This window comes from Suillus subaureus, assembly GCF_016647635.1.
Source record: "Suillus subaureus strain MN1 chromosome Unknown BJ212scaffold_71, whole genome shotgun sequence".
NCBI classification, from domain to species: Eukaryota; Fungi; Basidiomycota; class Agaricomycetes; order Boletales; family Suillaceae; genus Suillus; species Suillus subaureus.
In genome coordinates this window covers 76,409-96,085 of record NW_024538627.1, presented here as the reverse complement: position 1 = coordinate 96,085, position 19,677 = coordinate 76,409, and the positions used below count along the sequence as shown (strand labels likewise).

Sequence of the window (19,677 nt, the reverse complement as noted above, 5' to 3'; positions counted from 1 at the left end):
CAACGGTGCGTGTATTCAATGAAGAGTTGTATATGAAAATGGGCAATAATGCCGGGATATCAATATCATGTGCCAACCTAGGCCTAGGTTCACCTAGCTACCGCTGTTCAATGATATGGAAATATTAGTCTCCCCGAGTTAAGGTATGAGTGGAGATCTGACCTCCTCCGCCAGTTATTGGTGGCCTGGAACTTAAGAAGGAACGCTGGAACACGAAGTGTGGCATGACCTTTATGCAGCAACGAGTGATCTGCGACGAATCTGAGCCTGACGCTTCCTTACTTCGGTGCGGAGTAAAGGAGCGCATCAACTCTCGAAGACACCAGGAAAGGACCTCGATTTTGGAGCACAGCCCCATCAAAGATATTTGAATGACAAACTTTTTAGCAATCGATTGCAAGATATGCCTCTTACAAAGAATGTGTTCTAACAAGTATCTGCACCGTCTGGACACATCGCGGTACTGCGATCCAAATCCCTATGGTGCATTCAACGACATCACTCAGCAAGAAGCTTCTCCACTGTAGCATCAATCGCCTGAGGAGTAGTTGTCGATGCCCAGCGATTCAAGACTTTTCCGTTCTTGTCAATCAAGAACTTTTCGAAGTTCCACTGCGAGTGGGAAGTTGCGTTAGCTGCATGCACATCGACGATCCAACCCTACATGACGAACCTTAATTCTGGAGAGGCCCATGAGCCCAGGCTTCTCATTCTTGAGCCATTGGTAAACAGGGTTCGTGTTGTCACCGTTTACGTCAGACTTTTTCATAAGAGGAAAGTTCACTCCGTGATTGAGCTCGCAGAAAGATGCAATGGCGGCATCATCACCAGGCTCTTGGCCGCCAAACTAATGGATATTATTGAGCTCTATATCGCAGTGAAACAGTGAATGGAGTAACCCACTTGGTTACATGGGAAACCGAGAATGACGAAGTCACGTTCCTTGTACTTGTCGTACAAAGCCTGAAGGCCTAGGTGTCCTTCGTCAGTTGCATATCAACTTAGAGAACTATAGATTGCACCTTTGTATTGGGGAGTGAAACCACTGGAGATTCCAAAGAGTGAATCACTCGTAGGTCTACCATAGTTACCGACTTACCACTTCGACGCAACATTGACAATCAAGACAACCTTCCCTTTGAGCTGTTCAAAGTCATACGTTTGCCCGCTAGGCAGCTCTGTTTTCAAATCATAAAAAGTGTTTCCAGAGGAAGAAGACATCGCTCGTCGTGAGAGTGAAGTTACTGGTTGGAGAGGTGAGGGTGCAATTCGGACAGGTTGACACCGAAATGGATGAAACGACCGGCAAGTCCCACCGATTTCACAGTGTGGGATGTGGCTATATCGCGCCGCCCCGGATCTGATGCTGGAATATTGTGTAACCAGGCATGATTGGGTCAGCGAAGGAGTGAGACTTTTGGACAATACGACCTTCATGAACGAGCATATCCAGACAAAATAGTTGGCGCTTAGTGATATTACCTGGACACGTGTTTATCTTATCTTTTGTGCTGTAACCAGAACGGTGAAGTTAATGCCGGCAGCGGCTCCAGCCAAAACAAACTCATGATAGGTTCCGTCTTTGGTCGACGTTGTGTGGAGAGTTTGTTTGGGAAGATATTCGGTGCTATGGGATAACAGAACGTGCTACGAAGACTAAGAGAATGAGGGAGAGCGCGCAGCGCCGTCTGGCCCCAACCGAAGTCAAGAAGAGAGGTGAACTGCGAGGGTGGGCGGCCAGCCTCGCAGGGACCTGGAAGGGAAAATTATGCTAATCGAGTCCACAAGAGCGGTTTTGCATGATGCGAGGCCCACCGTTGCGAAACGTGGTGGAGAGATGGTGGAAAGGGAGTGACGGGTGGGGAAAAGAAAAGAGCTCGACGATAGATCCGTCGAAGTTCTTGCTAGTGGAAGAACAGAAAGATGAGACGCCGTTCTTCCAAAGGCGAAACTTTCAGACCTTGTGCTGCCTCGCTTCGTCATAGAGTGAGAAACTACTGGCACGCTACTTAGCAGGTGAAGGACATATATTTCCACCACTGTCTCTTCAGTCGTTCCCACGCTACGGGTTATTGTATCGAGCGTACAGGACAACGATGTCGACAGGTTCTTACAACGGCTGTGCAGAGAGGTTCAACGTTTGTGTTCAAATAGCGGTGGGATATAATACACTGTACTGGATCATGTCACGTACAAAGTGCTTGCACTGGTATTCTGCACAGATTTAAATTGGTGAACCGAGGTATAGCTTTCCTGAAAGAAAAGCTAGGGCGGCCTGACCATCCAAACTGTACTGCAGAAATGTCTTAGGCTAGTCTGTGAGGTCCACCAACCCAACCTCCGTCCATACAAGGGAAACGACCTAAATATCAACCGAGTCAGTTTGAAACCAGAGTCAACTTGCTGTATCCGCGACCAAGAACACCCGCCCAGGCAAAAACATACAGCCCCGCGCGTGGAAAAAAGCGCACGACAGACATGACGCGTCCAAATTGGGCGACCAGGCTGGTGGATGTGAAGGTTCGGCGAGTTCGAATTGTACCGTACGTATTTTCCGAACGGGCAGTGACTCACTTATTGAAGTGCCAGATGTAGAGATGGAAGTAACCACTGGTGGGGAGTCCTCCCAGCCTTTGCTCAGATCCAGAAGAACGATATCAAGGAAGAGGATACTAGGCCAAACACACTGATTCAGTGGCTCGGGTGATGCGGAAAGCAGCACGCATTCTGAAGACCCCATTCCGACCAGGGAACCTTGATATGTGTCTCTGACTGCAGGGTCCTTCACGAGGAGATGACCATGTCGATGACTAGAATAACGGACGATATGCTGAAGGGGGCCTCCGAACCCACGATGGCACATAGCCGGGCATATGTACAGGCTGCTACGCATCGGAACGATGGGTTGACGTGTAGGACGGCAATTGACAAAGATGGACGGCTGAGGCGACCCACCGTCAGGCATCAGGTTCTTGCAATGCGCATACGGTTATAAGACTCGAGCCGATCACAACAATCGCTCGTTGGTCAACTCCGTGGAATTGCTGCACATGACCATCTCTTCGATCTAGTAAAAGACACTGCTTATGCCACACAGCAGAGCTCTCAAAATAGAGGAACTTACACTCTTCGCATGTCCCTTCCTCCAATCAATCACTTGCATGAATGTGGTGAGCGAAGCTATGTCGCCCGTTGTCTACGCAATAGTAGACAAATACACGATTGTCAAAGATTTTGGGCTGTTCCACAACATAAACAAATAATTGCCAGATGCATCATGGGTATGTTTACACTCCAAGGAAGTACAGGAAGAGTCCGGATGGGGACGCCAGAATGAAGCCGACCGATACTCCACTAAAAGATATGGTGATCTTGTCCAACGTCGGTTGCAAAGACAAAATCAGGCAAGGAGGCTATGACCGCAAGATCCTGCAGAGGGTCGACAGTAAGACCACTCAGCGGCCTGAGCTGAGAGGCAAGTGTGCGTATGGGCCATGTCCGGAAAAAATTGGTGTTTGCGTTATAATTCCGAAAGAAAAGACTGTCCTGTCCCAACATCCATACTTCGCACCCAATTGTGACCCTAAAAAGTGGCCATCAGCGGCGGCATCTGTGTCAGTGAGTCGTGAGTGCAAACAAAGAGGATGAGAAAGCCCGTTGAGTCCATTGGCAGGAGAGCACAACAATGTAGCACCTTCAATAAGGCCGGCCAGCCCGGTACACAAGAAGGACAAGCAAAAACCCAAGCCATCTGCAGCTGCGCAAAGCTGTGATCTTCAGGGAGGGCCAAGCCAGCGCTGAGAGATTGTTAGATTGACGTGTTCGAGATTGTAACGAGTCATAAAAGGAGCTCATTGTATGACACGATGCCGAGAACTGACAAGTTGTCAGGCGGATCCGCTGATTCCGGACAGACCTGCGGCGCAACCGGACGGAGACTCCGGAAATTCGGATTCCCGCCCCATATTTGTGCCTCGGGCAGGGTAACTCCACTCCGACTCATGCCAAACTTGTCACTTACCACAACGTTGTGTACTGCAAGTCAAAGGATGGTGCGTGCTCCACCTATGTCATACTCCGTTGACAGACAGTGCCCAGATGATTCAGAACGTGCGGTTCTTTGGATTTCCCATTCATAATTATCACAACTGACTCCCAGGCATCAACACTGGTTTCGTACGCATCAACAATGGGTGAGACATATACAGGATGCTGGCGGACTGCAGCAGTACCTGTGCCTCCGTCGCAACATAGCGCTCTTGCGTGACAGAGAGCTTTATTGGATGCTATCATCTCAATACTATTGCAATCGTGCAGCTGTACCGCTCGGATGTTAGCAAGCCACATTTCGCTCCCCAAAACTGCCGTATCAGGAAACAGAACACAGTTTCTACATCCGTTAGGTCTCTTTTCTAAGTGCACGACTTATTCATCCCCTGAATCTAGTGCCGCACTTGAGGCGTTCCATCATATCCGAGACAGGGAACAAGGCGTTCGGGATGCATACCGGTGCCCTGATTTTTATTCTGGCAGCCGTGAGTAGCAGCTCTCATTTCCGCCCTGCCACTAAAAAAAGTAATTTGTAGCTTCCGCGGGAGATGCTGTTGAGAGTGCCTCGTTTCGTGATACGAAGATGGTGGTGTCTCGGCACCGAAAATCGTTCTGGTTTACAAAGATGTTTACAGTGCCTGTTGTCAGAACAGCTGTCACGAGTTGATCACTGCTTCCTGGACATCGCTCTTGCCCAAGAGTCAGCCCAATATGACTCTTACTGGTCGTCAACGGGGCCTGAGTGTGCGTGTCTAGTAAGAATGACGGCGTATAAATGGTATGAGGATCCCAATCATTTTGATATTCATAGTCACTGTATACCAACATCGTCCATATAAACAAGACTCGTTCTCCCCAATATCTCTAACAATATGATGACCTCCTTGGCCCGCTTTGTAGTATATCTTGCTCTCTCATCATCTGTTCTCGGTGCTGCTATCCCCGCAACAGTGACCACAATATCTACCGCGGCCGCGACTTCTACACATTCTACAGACCCCTATTATAAGGAAGCTACTGGTGCTCTGTGGAAGAACAATGTTCACGATAAGGTCCATTTACCTGCGACAACAGCGACTACTGAAGGTGACCTTTGAAATACGTCGAGTTGCAAGCTTTTACTAACATACACTCCTTTGCGCAGTTCTCCGGCGGTCCGGGGAGCTTTGGAAGGGGAGAGAACACGAAGAGGTAGACCTAGTAACGGGTCTCTCCCGGCGATCTGGCGAACTCTGGCACGGATTGGAACATGAGGAGGTTTCCGCTTCCCCTAATCTTTAAGGTTAGTTCCTGTGCGAACCCCGCCAAAGCTCCTGCTGACGGGGCCCCACGTACAGCTATTCCGAGGCATCCTGAATCTGGTATTGATTATTCATGATTGAGGGACTCCAAGCCTTGCTGCGTATGCGGATATACAGCAAGTTAGCTACTTTGAGCCTTTGCTGTTCATTACCGACCTTCGCATTATTCTTTTTTTGGCCAAGTGCTACCTTGTAATTATTAATACCCATCATACAGCGGGACCTGTGGGCCTCTGAGGTCATACCTCACTGTATACCAGTCCACTTTGCTTCAATAGACATCTGATTACTTTTATTTTGTTAAGTTACTTATGACTGTTTATGTTTGTTGTACAAGTGGAAATGTACTTGTTATTTCGTGGAACTCATACCAAGCCTTACGAGAACGATTGAAAACGTGTGCATAGCCTGAAGCCTGGGGGCGTGTTGGTCATCTGGTATATATATGTAGTCTTCGCGTAATAGAGGCTTTGTTAATAAGATATTCAAGTGAATGCATTTCTCGAATAACAGTACTGCGGTGAATCGAGTATGGATGTTGGAAATTTCCATAGGTGCCCCGCAGTATTAATGTTTCCAAATTTAGACATCATTTAGCCGTATTACCATGATATATTCTTAGATCATTCTAGGGTTGCTTATTTTTAGTAGAGCCTTTAAAGCCTTCAGCTATGTCAGCAACTGACTACAATCTCATCGATTGTACCTTGAATGAAGGAGAACAGTTCGTCATGATCTCAATCACTGATTATCGATATCTTTTGCATCAGAATTCCATTGCAACGAGAAATCTAAGCTTATCAAGGCCTATCACTGTTCCAACCAAAATTAGAATTGACCTAATACTCTCTAATACTCCACTCGCCATGTTCCATTGACACTTAGTACCAGCCCTTTTATTTCCGTTCATGTCTTCATACCATGACACGCCTTATATCCTTTCGACGAGTCATGGCGACTCGGCGAGATAATTTGGCATAGAGAGCTCGGCAACATTCGGCATTACCATAATCGATCTCCGCACCATGCAGTATTTAACCTCCGCAGACAAACTTCTCAAGAGCGCGTTTTACCATTGTGCTTTACCCCGTTGTCTAATCACTAGCTTTTGTACATCAACGTTTCAACGATGGCGCATCCGAAGAACCTTCGTGTATGAGGATGGGTGAGTTTTCTTTCTGAAACTAGCTTTTTCTTTGTGGATGATATCTATATCACCAAATCCGAAGCCTTCATGGTGATGGTGAAAACACTAGAAAAAAAACTAAGAACAGCCATCTGATCCTCCTTCATGTTTTCATTTACGCGTGTGGCATTGATGCTGATTCTGTCTGTATCCATAGGTGTTTGAAGTGCGTATCGCCACGGTGGGCTCGCCTCCTTTCTTCATGAGGTTTGGTGCGGGATGTCTCGGGGGGTGACTTATCGAAATCAACTCGTACGATTGTGTTATCTTCACCAAACGCAAGGGAACATCCGTCTGACTTTTTTTGACATTTCCCTACGCGTTGTAGAGCATCACACATGGGCTTTGTTGTAATAAATGTTGTGCGTGTATTGGTACATAGTCGTGTATAGGCAGATATTAACGTGAATAGTTATCACTAACATGGCACGGGTGATGGTAATGACCATTAATGCGTAAACGTGTATATCTGGGATGGCGATAGTCCAGTATAATGGTATGTCTCGGTCACGGAGGTCTAAAGAGGATTGCAGTGAATATGATAGACGTGAAAAATACCTTGCGTTATGTTTTCTTTCTCAACATCTCCGCCATCTTGACTTCCCTTTCTCTCTAAAAGAGGGTTAATCGCAATACTAAAGAATCCATGCACGCTCGTACCTCGTCTGTAGCCTTCAGGATTCTCAAATTTTCGACCTCGCGGGCGCATTCTGCCATACGGTCCTCCATCTCCCTTACAGTCTCCCTCTCCGCTTCCAAGCGTTCCTCTTGAGCCTTGACCTCCGCTCTCTTGCCCTCCCATCGCGCATGCTCCTCCTCAGCACGAGCCCTTGCTTCAAGGAACGTGCTCTCAGCTTTCTGAGCGGTCATAAGTGACTTGTAGTGGGTAGCCTCTGCTCTGGCCTCGAGTTTGCAGGCAGCCTTGTGAAGATCTTGCAGAGCCGCAAGAGACTTGAGAGCCCGTGCCAATGCAGCTTTTTCCAACTTAGAATCTGTCTTCAGAAGCTTGGAAAAACGCTTCGACTCTCGCTCTACCGAAGGGCCTCAGTTATGAAGGAAACTCGTCATGACAGAATGCTCACGCTCATCCTTTATGATTTTATCTTTCTGTTTCTTACTCAAGGATCTCTCAGCGGTGGCGCCCCTGAGGACCACGGCTGCGTCTACATCTGGCTCGGCGTTCGGGCCAGTGAGAACTGACCCGCTCTGAAAGGCCGCTGTCGCCTCAGCTACTGATCTGGTCGTGCGATTACTTCTTGCTGTGCGCACGGAGGCTCTTCTCCCCAGCGAAGTGCTGCGCCCGCCGTCCATATTACCAGCGAGAGGTGCATCCTCGTCTATGTCCTCCGTACATACGGGAAGCGATTGAATCGACGGAGTCCTGCGGTCTGAAAGATCTTCGCTGTGACGGCTCGTGAACCCTGGGTGGTTGTCCTCCATAGTACTATCTTCCTTTGACAGCGGGGCCTTTGGACCTGAGATGTTACCGTTTGGTGTAGGAGTGTTGCCTGGATTGTTTGGCATTATGACGCTTTGCCCCTGATTATTGGATTCTTTGACGTTCTCGGACGGGTACTCGAGTGCGTCGAAGTACTGTGTTTTTTTACCGGGCGTTGAGGACAAACCAAGTTCCATTGGTTGGTGTGTCAAAAGGATCAGACTGGCTTGGCTTGGAACACAACGTCATTCATAGGACGACGTCACCGTGATCGGTGACGTCCTAGATGACTCAGCGCTCAGTAGATCGTGATCATGTCCTCATGCCCGCACCCGATATGCGTGATCGAATTGTGTAGTGCACACAACCATGCGCCGTGCACAGTATTTGGCAATAGCAAATGTTGCAACATGTACGCGAGTAGAACGTACAATCTGAGTGATGCGCATAACTATATAGATTCAAATAGTAGCGGTGACAAACTTGCAAGTAAAGAAGCGAGTTGTCGAAATTCAAGGAGTGACTTGTTGATCTCATCGAGTGGTCCTCAAGGTCCCGCATGCAGACAGCAAGCAGCTCATCAGACATCGCATCTTATCTTACCTCCATTCAAATACAAGTGTGACATTGATCCATCATGCAGAGGTTAATGTATTCGACATCGTGAATATTCACGACTCACGCCGTTGACGCCAACTACACAAATTAGCTTACATGCACCATATAACTAATAAATACCACAAACCAAACTTGAAATCAAGCGAAAATAAAATTCTCCTGCTCCCTCCAGAGCACCAGACAACCGTCAACTCCATCGAGCATCCCCCGTGCTACACACCATTGCCAGTCGATATATGCACGCGCTCCTGGAAAGCGATTGAGGTCATGCCCGTTGCTGCGTCAGAGTCGGCCACGAGCTTAGCGTGATATTCTCGAACACCAAGGATCAATCGCGGGCCAAATACGAACGCCTGCACGGCCAGTAAAATTTGAAGACACCAACCCAGGGAAGAATTGTTCTATAGAAATGATGAACTGTGGTCGCATACAGGTGTCAGTGAAAAACTGGCATACCACTAAGATCGTCGGAGTCAGATCATTTATGAGACTGAGACAAGAAACAGCAACAAAGCTAGCACGTCCAATCCTTCAGCAGAAAAAGAGAACCATATTCACAATATGAGCTCACCTCGCAAAGTACAACATGTGAGTTTTCATCAACACCTTGAAACAGTCCCCGACAATTCCTCCTGCCGAATGTTGTCGCAGTTCCTTGAAGTGTTTTACAGCAACCCAGACTGCGAGACTCAGTGCGAAAACTTCCCACACAGTGCCAACCATCCAAGTAATGGCACCCAGAAGCGAGGTATCTCCTGCAGAGACAATCATGCACTGATAGGTGCCGAAGAGGATCAGTTCCTCTGGTATACATCAATGAGCTCCATGCAATTTTTTTGATCCACATTTGAGCATACCCCCTGAAGTATGCATCGTTGTTATCACGGTGGAAACCCCATTGAAAATGTTGGCAGCGAGGAAGACAACAATGAGAAGTATCAGGATCATTCTAGATCGTTGATACATGGCATGTAACCGAGCGATCATGATGACTTGCAAGATGTTTTAGTCAACTCAATATCATTGAGGTCTTGCAACTGCAAAGCTCACCCCCCAGCATTGCAGTCACCGCAACATTTATCCAATCACCTATGGTGTACACAATCCAACCTGACGAGTCCAGTCAGTGACAAGCCTTGGGTAGCATACACTCCAAACAGACTCACATCTGTGGCAGTATAGCGTGGCAGACATTAGTGAACCAGAAAGTTAGTAAAGAAACATGCTCACTCCTACAAGGCACCATGGTTAATTGGAGGGTAATAGCTGGCCTCTGTGCAGAAGACTCACTGTATCTGTCAACAAGATTGTCGGAAGATTGTCTGTATGTCACAGGTCAGAAGAGACAAAGACTGTGGATGCGAGAAGACATACTCAGTATGTTCACGCTGATTATGAAATATGGTTCATCAGTACAACAACAATGCTGAACGTTCCAAACATACACCGTAAATAACATTCCAAGATAGCGCACCTAGGATATTTTCAAGAGTCAGCATGAGTTATCAACCACACCTATAATGCAAGCTACACACACTCAGATACAAAACGGTCATAAGTGACCAACGTTGCCTCTGTCGCAAATCAATTTTGTTCCTCTGATGTCGGGCTCTGCTCACCCAGATCAACTCAACCTAAAATCATTCTTAGCAAGATGGCTGTTCTGGTAATACATCAACGTACCTCCTGTCCGAATGTAAGTGCTGTATATAGTTGTAAGAAGTCAGCAGTTCTTTAATATTATCATGCTCACCCCAATCATACGTCACTATAGCAGCGACGGCAACTGCGAAACCATGTGCAAAGTTAGATCGAGACGTCAGCGGCAGCAACAATTTCCGACCGCTCTCTACAAACCTGGGGGATAACTGGTAGCACGATATGAATTGATTACCGGCCACCAACCAGGGTCGTCTGAGACTAGGGTCATACTAGTACTGTTAGAGGATGTATGAGTGTCAGAGGATCAGTGCAAGGGAGCGGGGAACTTGGTAGACATACGACGAGGGAGTCGGTGCTAGATATACAACCATCCAGCGCTTGTGAGGCCGAAATGAGCACAATCAAACGCATTATATCCGTTCCCGTCTTGATTGACCTAGTATTTGAAGGTAATTAACAAGGAGAAATCAGACCAGGAGTCTTCAAAAGAACAACAGACTACAATTATAGTAGGAACTCCCACATGGTTCCGAATGTTGAAACACTGCAAAAGACGAACATCCTGATTCCGGCAACCCATTCTCTAGTTAACACCGAGCACCTGTGTGTCACCATAAACGTTACTTATTAGTAACACTGATGCAATCAGATGTTTGTCACTAACTAGGGGCGAAAATCTGTACTGCGGTACTATTCAGTGAATCTCGCAGCACTCAGCAGTCACCTTGGGTGGGGGGAATATATGTTAATTATAATAAAATGTATATATGATATATTTAGCGTAGTATCTATTTATGTACCCTCGGAACTTGCCGCCGTTAGCATCACGTAGCCTCTCCGCTGTTTCCCACGTCCACTACACCATCGAGCTCATTGTCTCGCACAACGAGCTCGATATTTAGCTCAATTCTCATAGTTTCAAGGCGCTTTTTTTGTCTCTTGTATTACTCTCCCTCTTCCTGCTTTACCTTGCTTCATTGTTACTCTTACACCACACATCTGGACCACACACCAAGAGGCTATGGGGCGCAAGAAAATGTTGACATCCTCACATGTGAAGATGTCTGTTCTCAAATCTTCCAGCTCTCTCCATACAACAACAGCCTCACTCTCTCAAATTCAATGTGAGCGCTTGGATGCAGAATGTCGCTGTGCAGAATTAGCCAAACATATGTATCCATTCCTCCTATGATTTTTACTAACCCTGATTCAAGAGAATACCCAACAAGTGCGTGCCCTCATTGCAGAGGCTCAACTAGAAGTTGGACCTGACTATGAAGACCCTATGTACAACTTCAATGATTCAACCTCCATGTATGATGATGCCAATGATGGACATCAGGATAACAAAGATGACATGCCGCTTTTCTCTCAATTCCTCTGGATGACCACTCAGGAAAGGTAGGTACAACATCTATATTATACTTCATGCCTGCTCACTCATTTTCAGAGGTATAGTCAACCACCAGTGCTATGATAAAAGGACACAAACTCAATGCAACCTTCATGCTCATATTGCATGGTCTGAGCAACTCCCCACCTTTACTGATTCCTACTTACTTTGGAAGCATGGGTCACATGAGTCCGACAGAGATAATCACAATGCTGACTATAAGTTTGAGGTCTGTGGTGTTGGTATAATGGATGCATTTTCTAAGTCTTTGCATCATGAGATCTTACAGTTGGTTGTTACATAGATCTTGTCATCTTGAACCTAGTCTACTTGTTTTGCAAAGACTTGATGAGCCAGCAAATGCCACATTGTCATGTTTGGGCCTCCTTGAGTGTTTGTCATATCCCACAATCCGGACCCACATTCCATAATATTCCCACGCCTTCTGAGCCTACGTCCAGACCCCATATCCGACTCATTGCCAGATCCCCTTCTGCTGTGTGCTCCACACCTCAGTAGGATCGACTCTGCTCCGGATTTACCCCTGAGCTCTGGACCTCCGGATCCTCACTGCTAGCCTGATCTGTACCACCCTATGCACACTCCATCCAGCAAGACATCTGGACTTCACCTCATCTCAGATTCTGGACTATATCCACCTCCTCATATTCTGGTCCTGTATCCACCTCATCTTCTGGATCCCCAGATCTCTGGACCTCCAGATATTAACTCCGGATCTATTCTCACCCTCTGTCTGATATCCTGCACCTATCCCCATTTAGGCATCTCTGCCTTTCTGGCTCTCAGTTACCTCTTCTTCTGTCTTGCTTATTGATCCTTGTATGAGTCTTCATCTCCAAGTTCATTTAGTTATGTTCCGTCGTACTTACTAATGTGTTTCCACATGCTCGTACATAACCCTGCTCCTTTGCTTACTGATCCCCTCAGATATTCTCCAGTATATAACCCCTGTTGATACTCCTGTAGTTTCCTTAGTTTGAATATCATCTTAGACCTTGCTCTATCTACCCAATCCTCTCTCAGACTTTTGTCCAGCTAAGTCTGTCCTATCCATCAGGCCTAGGGATTGATTCCCTAGGCTGGAGCTCTGCCTTTCTGGCACTTCCCCTCTTTCTGGACTTAGGTCCAATCCCTGTCCCTCTGACTCTACCTTAGGGTAGTCTTCCCCTGTTTGTTTCTACATCAGATGAAGTCCAATGTAGCCCCTATTCCTCCCATACCTTCAGATGTCCTGTCCTCCATACCTTCGGATGTCCTGTTTCCCATAGAAGTATTACCTTGCAGTGGGAACTCTCCTGAGCACTTCCTGAGCACTTCCTGTGTCCCTATGGAACTCTCCTGCACTCCTGTGGATGTTTCCTGCGCTCCTCCGGAAGTCCTCTAGCACTCCACCAGAGTAGCCAGCCTCCAGAAGTCCTCTGGACTTCATTGGACCATCATTGGACCTTATATGAAATGAAGGGCACATACTTGGGTAAGGGGCACAGCATACAAGCTGAGGCCAAGCCCCTCTGAGTCAGTCTCTCTCTCCTTTGAGCAACATGGTTCTTAACACCTCCACAATGTGAGTAATCAAATGGCCTTGTATGATCTTGCATTACTTACCCTGCAGGTGGCATATTCTTTGTCATTTTGGAGTCAATTCACTATAGCATTTGACATCTATCTCAACATATTGTGCCATGTTCAACAGCAGGTTAATATTGCACTTAAGAGGGATCTGAAAGACTGGCACTTCCAAGGTGCTTGTCCATGTTGTGCATTTGAGGTATGTCACACTGCACATTATTTCTCATTTGTTGTTTAACATCTCAAATGTTCAGCAACTGAATGAACCACAGCTTATCCCACAGTGATTATACAGTATGGATGACAACCACTCAACAAAATGTGTTGATGGTTCTGGATCAGCAGATCCTCATACCTTCCACAGCTGTTAAGGTCACATGCTCAAGGGGGGTTGGACCACAAGGGCTTGGCCTCTGCTCATATGCTGTGCCCCTTTCCTGAGTATGTGCCCTTAATTTCTGGGGGCTGAATAGTTGTCTGGAGTTTCTGGGTTTTGACTAGGGTGGACAACAGATGTCCGGGTATGAAACATGAGATAAATCCAGTAGATGTCTGGATGTTGATTGGATAAGGAGGTAAGGCTAATCCAGATGAAGTCTGGACTAGAAACTGACAGAGGATAGACTACCCTAAGGTAGAGCTGGAGATGTAATCTAGGATACAATTCTAAGACTTGGATGATGATGAGAGAACTAACTCAAGTCCAGAGGGTGCAGGAATGAGCAGGAACTAAGATGATATTTGAACTGAAGTATTTCCAAGAGTTACAGGAGGTTTATATACTGTAGGTATCATATAGGAATCAGTCAGCAAACACAAAGGCTATGTACAAAGCATATGCAAAGTCTATTAGTAAGTAGGATGGATCACTAATAATGAATACTGGAAATGAAATGTATGTAACAGATCAGTAATCAGAAGGGAAACATAGTTAACCAGAGTCCAGAGACAGGGGAAGTCTAAATGGGGTTGGGCACTGATATAAGGTTTGGATTCTGGAAGGGAGATAAAGATAGATCAGATCATTGGAGATCTGGATCTTGGATCTGGATATCTGGAGAAGCAGATTTAGAGTTGAGAGTCTGGAATGGCATATGACAGTATCTCCCCCTTTAGGCTGAACCCTTGAGGCACAGGGGTTGGAAATGAGGGTCTGGAAGAAATGAGTGTGAGATGATGGAGAAGTTGTTGGGGAATCCAGGGAACAGATTTCACAGATATAGTGTTGCCAAAGCATCCTATTTGATTCTTACCCCCCACATTCTTCCACTAGCTTATTCACTATGTCTGGCAACTCATCTAACCAATCTAACAAGCCCAAAACTGCCAGGAAGGAACTGGAACTGCATCAGGCCCAGATGAGGGCTGAACTGGAGACCAACATCTGCTTGGCTGATGAAGCAGAAGATTTGCATTTGGGCCAGTGAGAACTGACTCACTCTGAAAGGCTGCTGTTGCCTCAGCCACTGATCTAGTCGTGCAATTACTTCTTGCTGTGTGCATGGAGGCTCTTCTCCCTAGTGAAGTGCTGCACCCACTGTGCATACTACCAGTGAGAGGTGCATCCTCATCTATGTCCTCCATACATATGGGAAGTGATTGAATGGATGGAGTCCTGCAGTCTGAAAGATCTTTGCTGTGGTGATTTGTGAACCCCAGGTGGTTGTCCTCCATAGTACTATCTTCCTTTGACAGCAGGGCCTTTGAACCTGAGATATTACCATTTAGTGTAGGAGTATTGCCTGGATTGTTTGGCATCATGATGCTTTGCCCCTGATTATTGGATTCTTTGACATTCTCAGAAGGGTACTCAAGTGCATTGAAGTACTGTGTTTTTTTACTAGGCATTGAAGACAAACCAGTTGGTTCCATCAGTTGATGTGGATATAATAGAGTCATCAAGCAAGCCCCACTTCTGACAACTACGCTCAAGTTGACATCCTATGTTATATAGCAACCTGACCAGCATATTAGGTGGTAGATGCTCAAAGAGCCGCTTCACCAATGCAAGGGAGTAATATTGCTTCTTGCCAGCAGAGGTCATGTTGATAAGCCACAGCACTCAATCATGTCAACAAAGTAATGCCATGAGTCCAGTGTCTGCAAAAAAGTGCATACTTGCTTTTTCACACTTTTCATCTGCTGCCACAAAGGACTTGCTGCACCCATCCAAGACAGACACTGGAATCCTCATCCTGTCCTCATACCCATCAGGGACCTCTTCAACTGGTTGCCTTGGTCATTTGTGTGTCCCAGTTCCACCCCCATGGCAGTCATTGACATGGTCTTCCATCACCTTGACATCACATTCAGGGATGAAGACAGTTGGCGTTGGGTTAGGTGGATCTTGCATGCTACCATTTCATGGGTTGTTGGAGCACTTTTGAGTGAAGCAGGCATCAACACAAACGATGCAGTTGACCCTAATAAAATAATGAGCTGAGATATTGAGTCAAATTTAAGTATCTTATGTGGTGTCGGGATCATGATGTTGCTGCCAGTCACTCCCACTGAAGCACAGAGGACAATGTGAAGAAAGGTAAGTACTTGGCTGACTGAGAACTTGTGGTATGCCAGGTGTTTCATGAGAAGCCACTGTCTGCACCAGCACACTGAGAATTTGAGATAAATGTGGTGAGGTAGTCCAATGACATTATTGTCAGAACAGTATACCAATGATACACATTGCTAAACTGGTGTCTAAGACTGTCCTATTGGCTGGAGTCAACATGACAAGACAATGAAAACAGTGAGTGATAATCTGACCTTGGTATTCAATTTATAACCTCGCTCATTCAGAAACTTTTCTAGTGCATCGCACCACACAGTTGAGTTGGGAGTCATCTGTACAAACAGATTTTTTACTAGCTCCAAAACCTGGATGTCTATTGCAAGAGACAGGGTAACAGGAGTGCATGCAAATAACCCATGTGTCATGAGTTGGAGTGGTGCCAGGCAACACTCACAGCAGGAAATGGTGATGACTTGCAAACCTAATATTTATGGTGAATATAAGTAAAGACCCTTGGGCCACAAAACACAGAACGCACAGTCAAAGAGTACACAGGTGACTGCCAGTTATTGCAGGCAACAAAATGCACTGCAATATAAATTGTCTCTGGTGAGGAGACCAAGGTCAGGGTTGGATTGCAAGGATCCAATCACTGGCAGTAGGCAAGGTAAGGTTTGATGAGGGAAGGGACAACTTCTTGAGACCATCTCTGCCATTTATTTTGCTTCTTCTGGAGGCCAGACAGATGTGGGCATAGAAGGTTGATAGGACCATTGGGCTCATAGAGGAAGTTGCTGAAAAGAGGTTCATCAGTGATGAAAGGATCAATATCTGGAGGATCAGCACCTCTAGGGGAATGTGGGTGACTTTGATCTTGAACAAGTGAGCATTGAGATGAAGATCCAATATGTTGGGTAAAATGATGCTGGTCAGATAGAACAAGAAGGGGGGGTGCAAGTGAGTGGTACAACTGAGAAGCTCAGTGTTTGCAACAAACCATCCACAGTTCACAAATGATAGTTGTCGGCTGTGAGTCTGTAGGAGTAAGAGGTGGCAGGTGATCAGAGTGGAAATGCAATGAGGGACCCACATGATGGGGTGGCAGGTGATCAGAGTGGGGATGCAATGAGGGACCTGCATGACAGGGTTGTTTGGGATGCTGCACAGCCATGAGATGTGTAGTCTTGATGTCTAAGTGCTGTAGGATGCGAAGTCACTGAAAGTGTGCATAGTCAACATGTAGTCAGACTGCAGAGGGTAAAACAGATGTTGATAAATTGGCTAATGAGGACAAAGAGAATGATGACAAGAAAAACAATAGAAAGCGATGATCAATATATGTATTAAAAGCAGGAAAAAGATTGTGACATGTAAGTAAATGGGCAAGACTGTGTTATATGGCAGGCAAAATTTGGCAAGGTTGTGTAAGTAAGGGCACATCAGTAAATAGGGTAGATGAAAATTCAAAAATTGTATCCATTGGGAAGCCCAGCACAAATAATTGGGCTGGAGTCAATTGGGAATTGTATCAGGCAATTTAGAAAACTTACCCATGAGACTGGATTAGAGTGTTTACATGTGCCAAGTGTGGTATATATGACTGAATGATACTCATGTGAACAGTAAACTTGGTCAGATGTAGGAGATAAAATACTCACCAATATGGTCACTACCCTGGTGTGGTTGAACTGATGATTACAGTGAGATCTTGCGGATGCAGTGGAAAAATGACTTGCCCATTTTAAAACAAGTCAAGTAAGACTGGTTATCAGAGAAGGCAAATGGTACTCCCAAGAGAGTCTTCAACCCCACTGGTGCAACAACAAGAGAGCAGCTGGGGTGACTCTCCAGACATGAAGTCTAGGAGATTGCTTTAAGTGATGTGAAGTCAACTACAAGCAATGTGAATGGCATGTAGCCAGTTTGATGGGTCCAGGCGCAAATGTTGAGACAGAGAACATAGCCAAGTAAAATCCATGGCAGGGAAAAGGTGATTGATAGATGTAGGAGGTAGAGGTGAAGGTGAGAGATCGATGATGAGTAAATGGACAAAGTTTGTGTGTAGTGCAACAACTGCAACAACAAGACCAAACAAATGGATATCGATATGATCAATATGATAATATCCTCTGATAAGATCTCAATTCATGCTGGAAATTCCCAAGACTCATCCAAATTTCCATTCACAGTCATATATATCAGTTTCCCCACCTCAAATTCCTCTCATGCTCTCTCAAGCTCCTCACCCATTGTATTTGTCACCCCTTCAAGCCGTCTCCCTCTCAAAATTCGTGCCTGGACCCATTGAACTGGCTATGTGCTGTTCACATTGCTTGCAGTTGACTTTGCATCACTGAAAGCAATCTCCTAGACTTTGTGTCTGGAGAGTGTTACAATCACATATGCCCCTATTCATTTTCTCTTACCTTGTATTACATCATGAGCTGCTGTAGGGATTTCATATTCTGTGGGCTTGTATAGGCAGATATTACTTAGTGTTATGTTCGCACTTTTGGTGCTTATGTAATCGTCATAGTTCCCACCCCCTACCAGTACCAGTCTGAGACTGAGCAGTTTTTAGCATGATTTCCTACTCTCTCTGAGCACTGAGCTTAGTCCAGAAACCCTTTAGGGTTGAATAGCAGCTAGGCATAGTGTTAAGAACCATGTTGCTCAAGGGAGAGAGAGACTGACTCAGAGGGGCTTGGCCTCAGCTTGTATGCTGTGCCCCTTACCTGAGTATGTGCCCTTCATTTCAGAGGAAGTCCGATGATGGTCTGACAAAGTCCAAAGGACTTCTGGAGGAGTGCAGGAGAGTTCCAGAGGAATGCAGGAAGTGCTCAGGAGAGTTCCCACTGCAAGGTAATACCTCTACAGGAAATGGGATGGAAGGATAGGAGGTCCAGAGGACAGGATGTCCAAGGGTTAGGAGGATGGAATGTCCGAAGGTACAGAGGGCAGAACATCTGAAGGTATGGAGGGTGGAACATCCAAAGGACAGGATGTCTGGAGGTCCAGAAGGAATAGGGGCTACATCGGACTTTGTCCGATGTAGAAGCAAACAGAGGTAGACTACCCTTAGGTAGAGTTGGAGAGACAGGAAGTGGACCAAAGTCCAGAGAGAGGGTAAGTGCCGGAAAGGCAAGACTCCAGTCTAGGGAAGTAATCCCTAGACTTGGGACAGAGACATAGGGGACAAATCCGAAGGTCCAGAATTCTGGCCTAGGGAATCCATCCCTAGGCCTTATGGAAAAGGACAAACTCAGATGGACTGGAGTCTGGAAGAAGATTGGCAAGTAGAACAGGATCTAAGATGATATTCAAACTAAGGAAACTACAGGAGTATCAACAGGGGTTATATACTGGAGAATATCTGAGGGGATCAGTAAGCAAAGGAGCAGGGTTATGTACGAGCATGTGGAAACACAATAGTAAGTAAGACAGAACATAACTAAATGAACTTGGAGATGAAGACTCATACAAGGATCAATAAGCAAGATGGAAGAAGAGGTAACTGAAAGCCAGAAAGGTGGAGATGTCTAAATGGGGATAGGCGCAGGGTATCGGACAGAGGGTGGGAATAGGTCTGGAGTTAATATCTGGAGGTCCAGAGATCTGAGGATCCAGAAGACAAGGTGGATACAGGACTAGGATATGAGAAGGTGGATATAGTCTGGAATCCGAGATGAGGTGAAGTCCAGATGTCTTGCTGGATGGAGTGTGCATAGGGTGGATGGGACAGGGGGGTATGGATTAGGCTAGCAGTGGAGATCCGATGGTCTGGAGCTCAGGGGTAAATCCAGAGCATAGTCGATCCTGCTGAGGTGTGGAGCACACAGCAGAAAGGGATCTGGGAATGAGTTGGATATGAAGTGGGGTCCGGATGTAGGCTTGGAAGGTGTGGGAATATGATGGAACGTGGGTCTG

The 19,677-nt window shown here is 46.2% G+C and overlaps 5 protein-coding genes across 5 annotated transcripts; 1 reads left to right on the top strand and 4 right to left on the bottom strand.

The window, feature by feature from the left end:
• Positions 1-498: 498 nt before the first annotated feature.
• BJ212DRAFT_1487171 (glutathione peroxidase) lies at positions 499-1,221 on the bottom strand (the record flags this gene model as incomplete). Its single annotated transcript, XM_041341244.1, has 5 exons — positions 499-612; positions 674-847; positions 904-971; positions 1,023-1,045; positions 1,100-1,221. 5 exons carry the CDS (start codon positions 1,219-1,221, stop codon positions 499-501), a joined length of 501 nt encoding a protein of 166 aa, XP_041186444.1.
• A 3,074-nt stretch (positions 1,222-4,295) lies between these two features.
• BJ212DRAFT_992849 (uncharacterized protein) lies at positions 4,296-5,725 on the top strand. The gene is made up of 6 exons (XM_041344533.1): positions 4,296-4,398; positions 4,447-4,535; positions 4,587-4,794; positions 5,002-5,136; positions 5,195-5,332; positions 5,388-5,725. The coding sequence occupies exons 2-5, from the start codon at positions 4,500-4,502 to the stop codon at positions 5,329-5,331; spliced, it is 516 nt and encodes a 171-aa protein (XP_041186443.1). The 5' UTR covers positions 4,296-4,398; positions 4,447-4,499; the 3' UTR covers position 5,332; positions 5,388-5,725.
• Positions 5,726-7,067: 1,342 nt separating this feature from the next.
• Positions 7,068-7,526, bottom strand: BJ212DRAFT_1396697 (uncharacterized protein). The gene is made up of 2 exons (XM_041337222.1): positions 7,198-7,526; positions 7,068-7,149 (listed from the first exon to the last, which is right to left on the bottom strand). Exons 1-2 carry the CDS (start codon positions 7,405-7,407, stop codon positions 7,102-7,104), a joined length of 258 nt encoding a protein of 85 aa, XP_041186442.1. The 5' UTR covers positions 7,408-7,526; the 3' UTR covers positions 7,068-7,101.
• Positions 7,527-15,078: 7,552 nt separating this feature from the next.
• Positions 15,079-15,282, bottom strand: BJ212DRAFT_1285390 (uncharacterized protein; the record flags this gene model as incomplete). Its single annotated transcript, XM_041331887.1, has 1 exon — positions 15,079-15,282. The coding sequence occupies one exon, from the start codon at positions 15,280-15,282 to the stop codon at positions 15,079-15,081; it is 204 nt and encodes a 67-aa protein (XP_041186441.1).
• Positions 15,283-15,820: 538 nt separating this feature from the next.
• Positions 15,821-16,229, bottom strand: BJ212DRAFT_1285368 (uncharacterized protein; the record flags this gene model as incomplete). Its single annotated transcript, XM_041331886.1, has 2 exons — positions 15,821-15,949; positions 16,005-16,229. Coding segments are annotated over 2 exons (354 nt in total), but the record flags the coding sequence as incomplete, so codon positions are not given.
• Between the last annotated feature and the right edge of the window lie 3,448 nt (positions 16,230-19,677).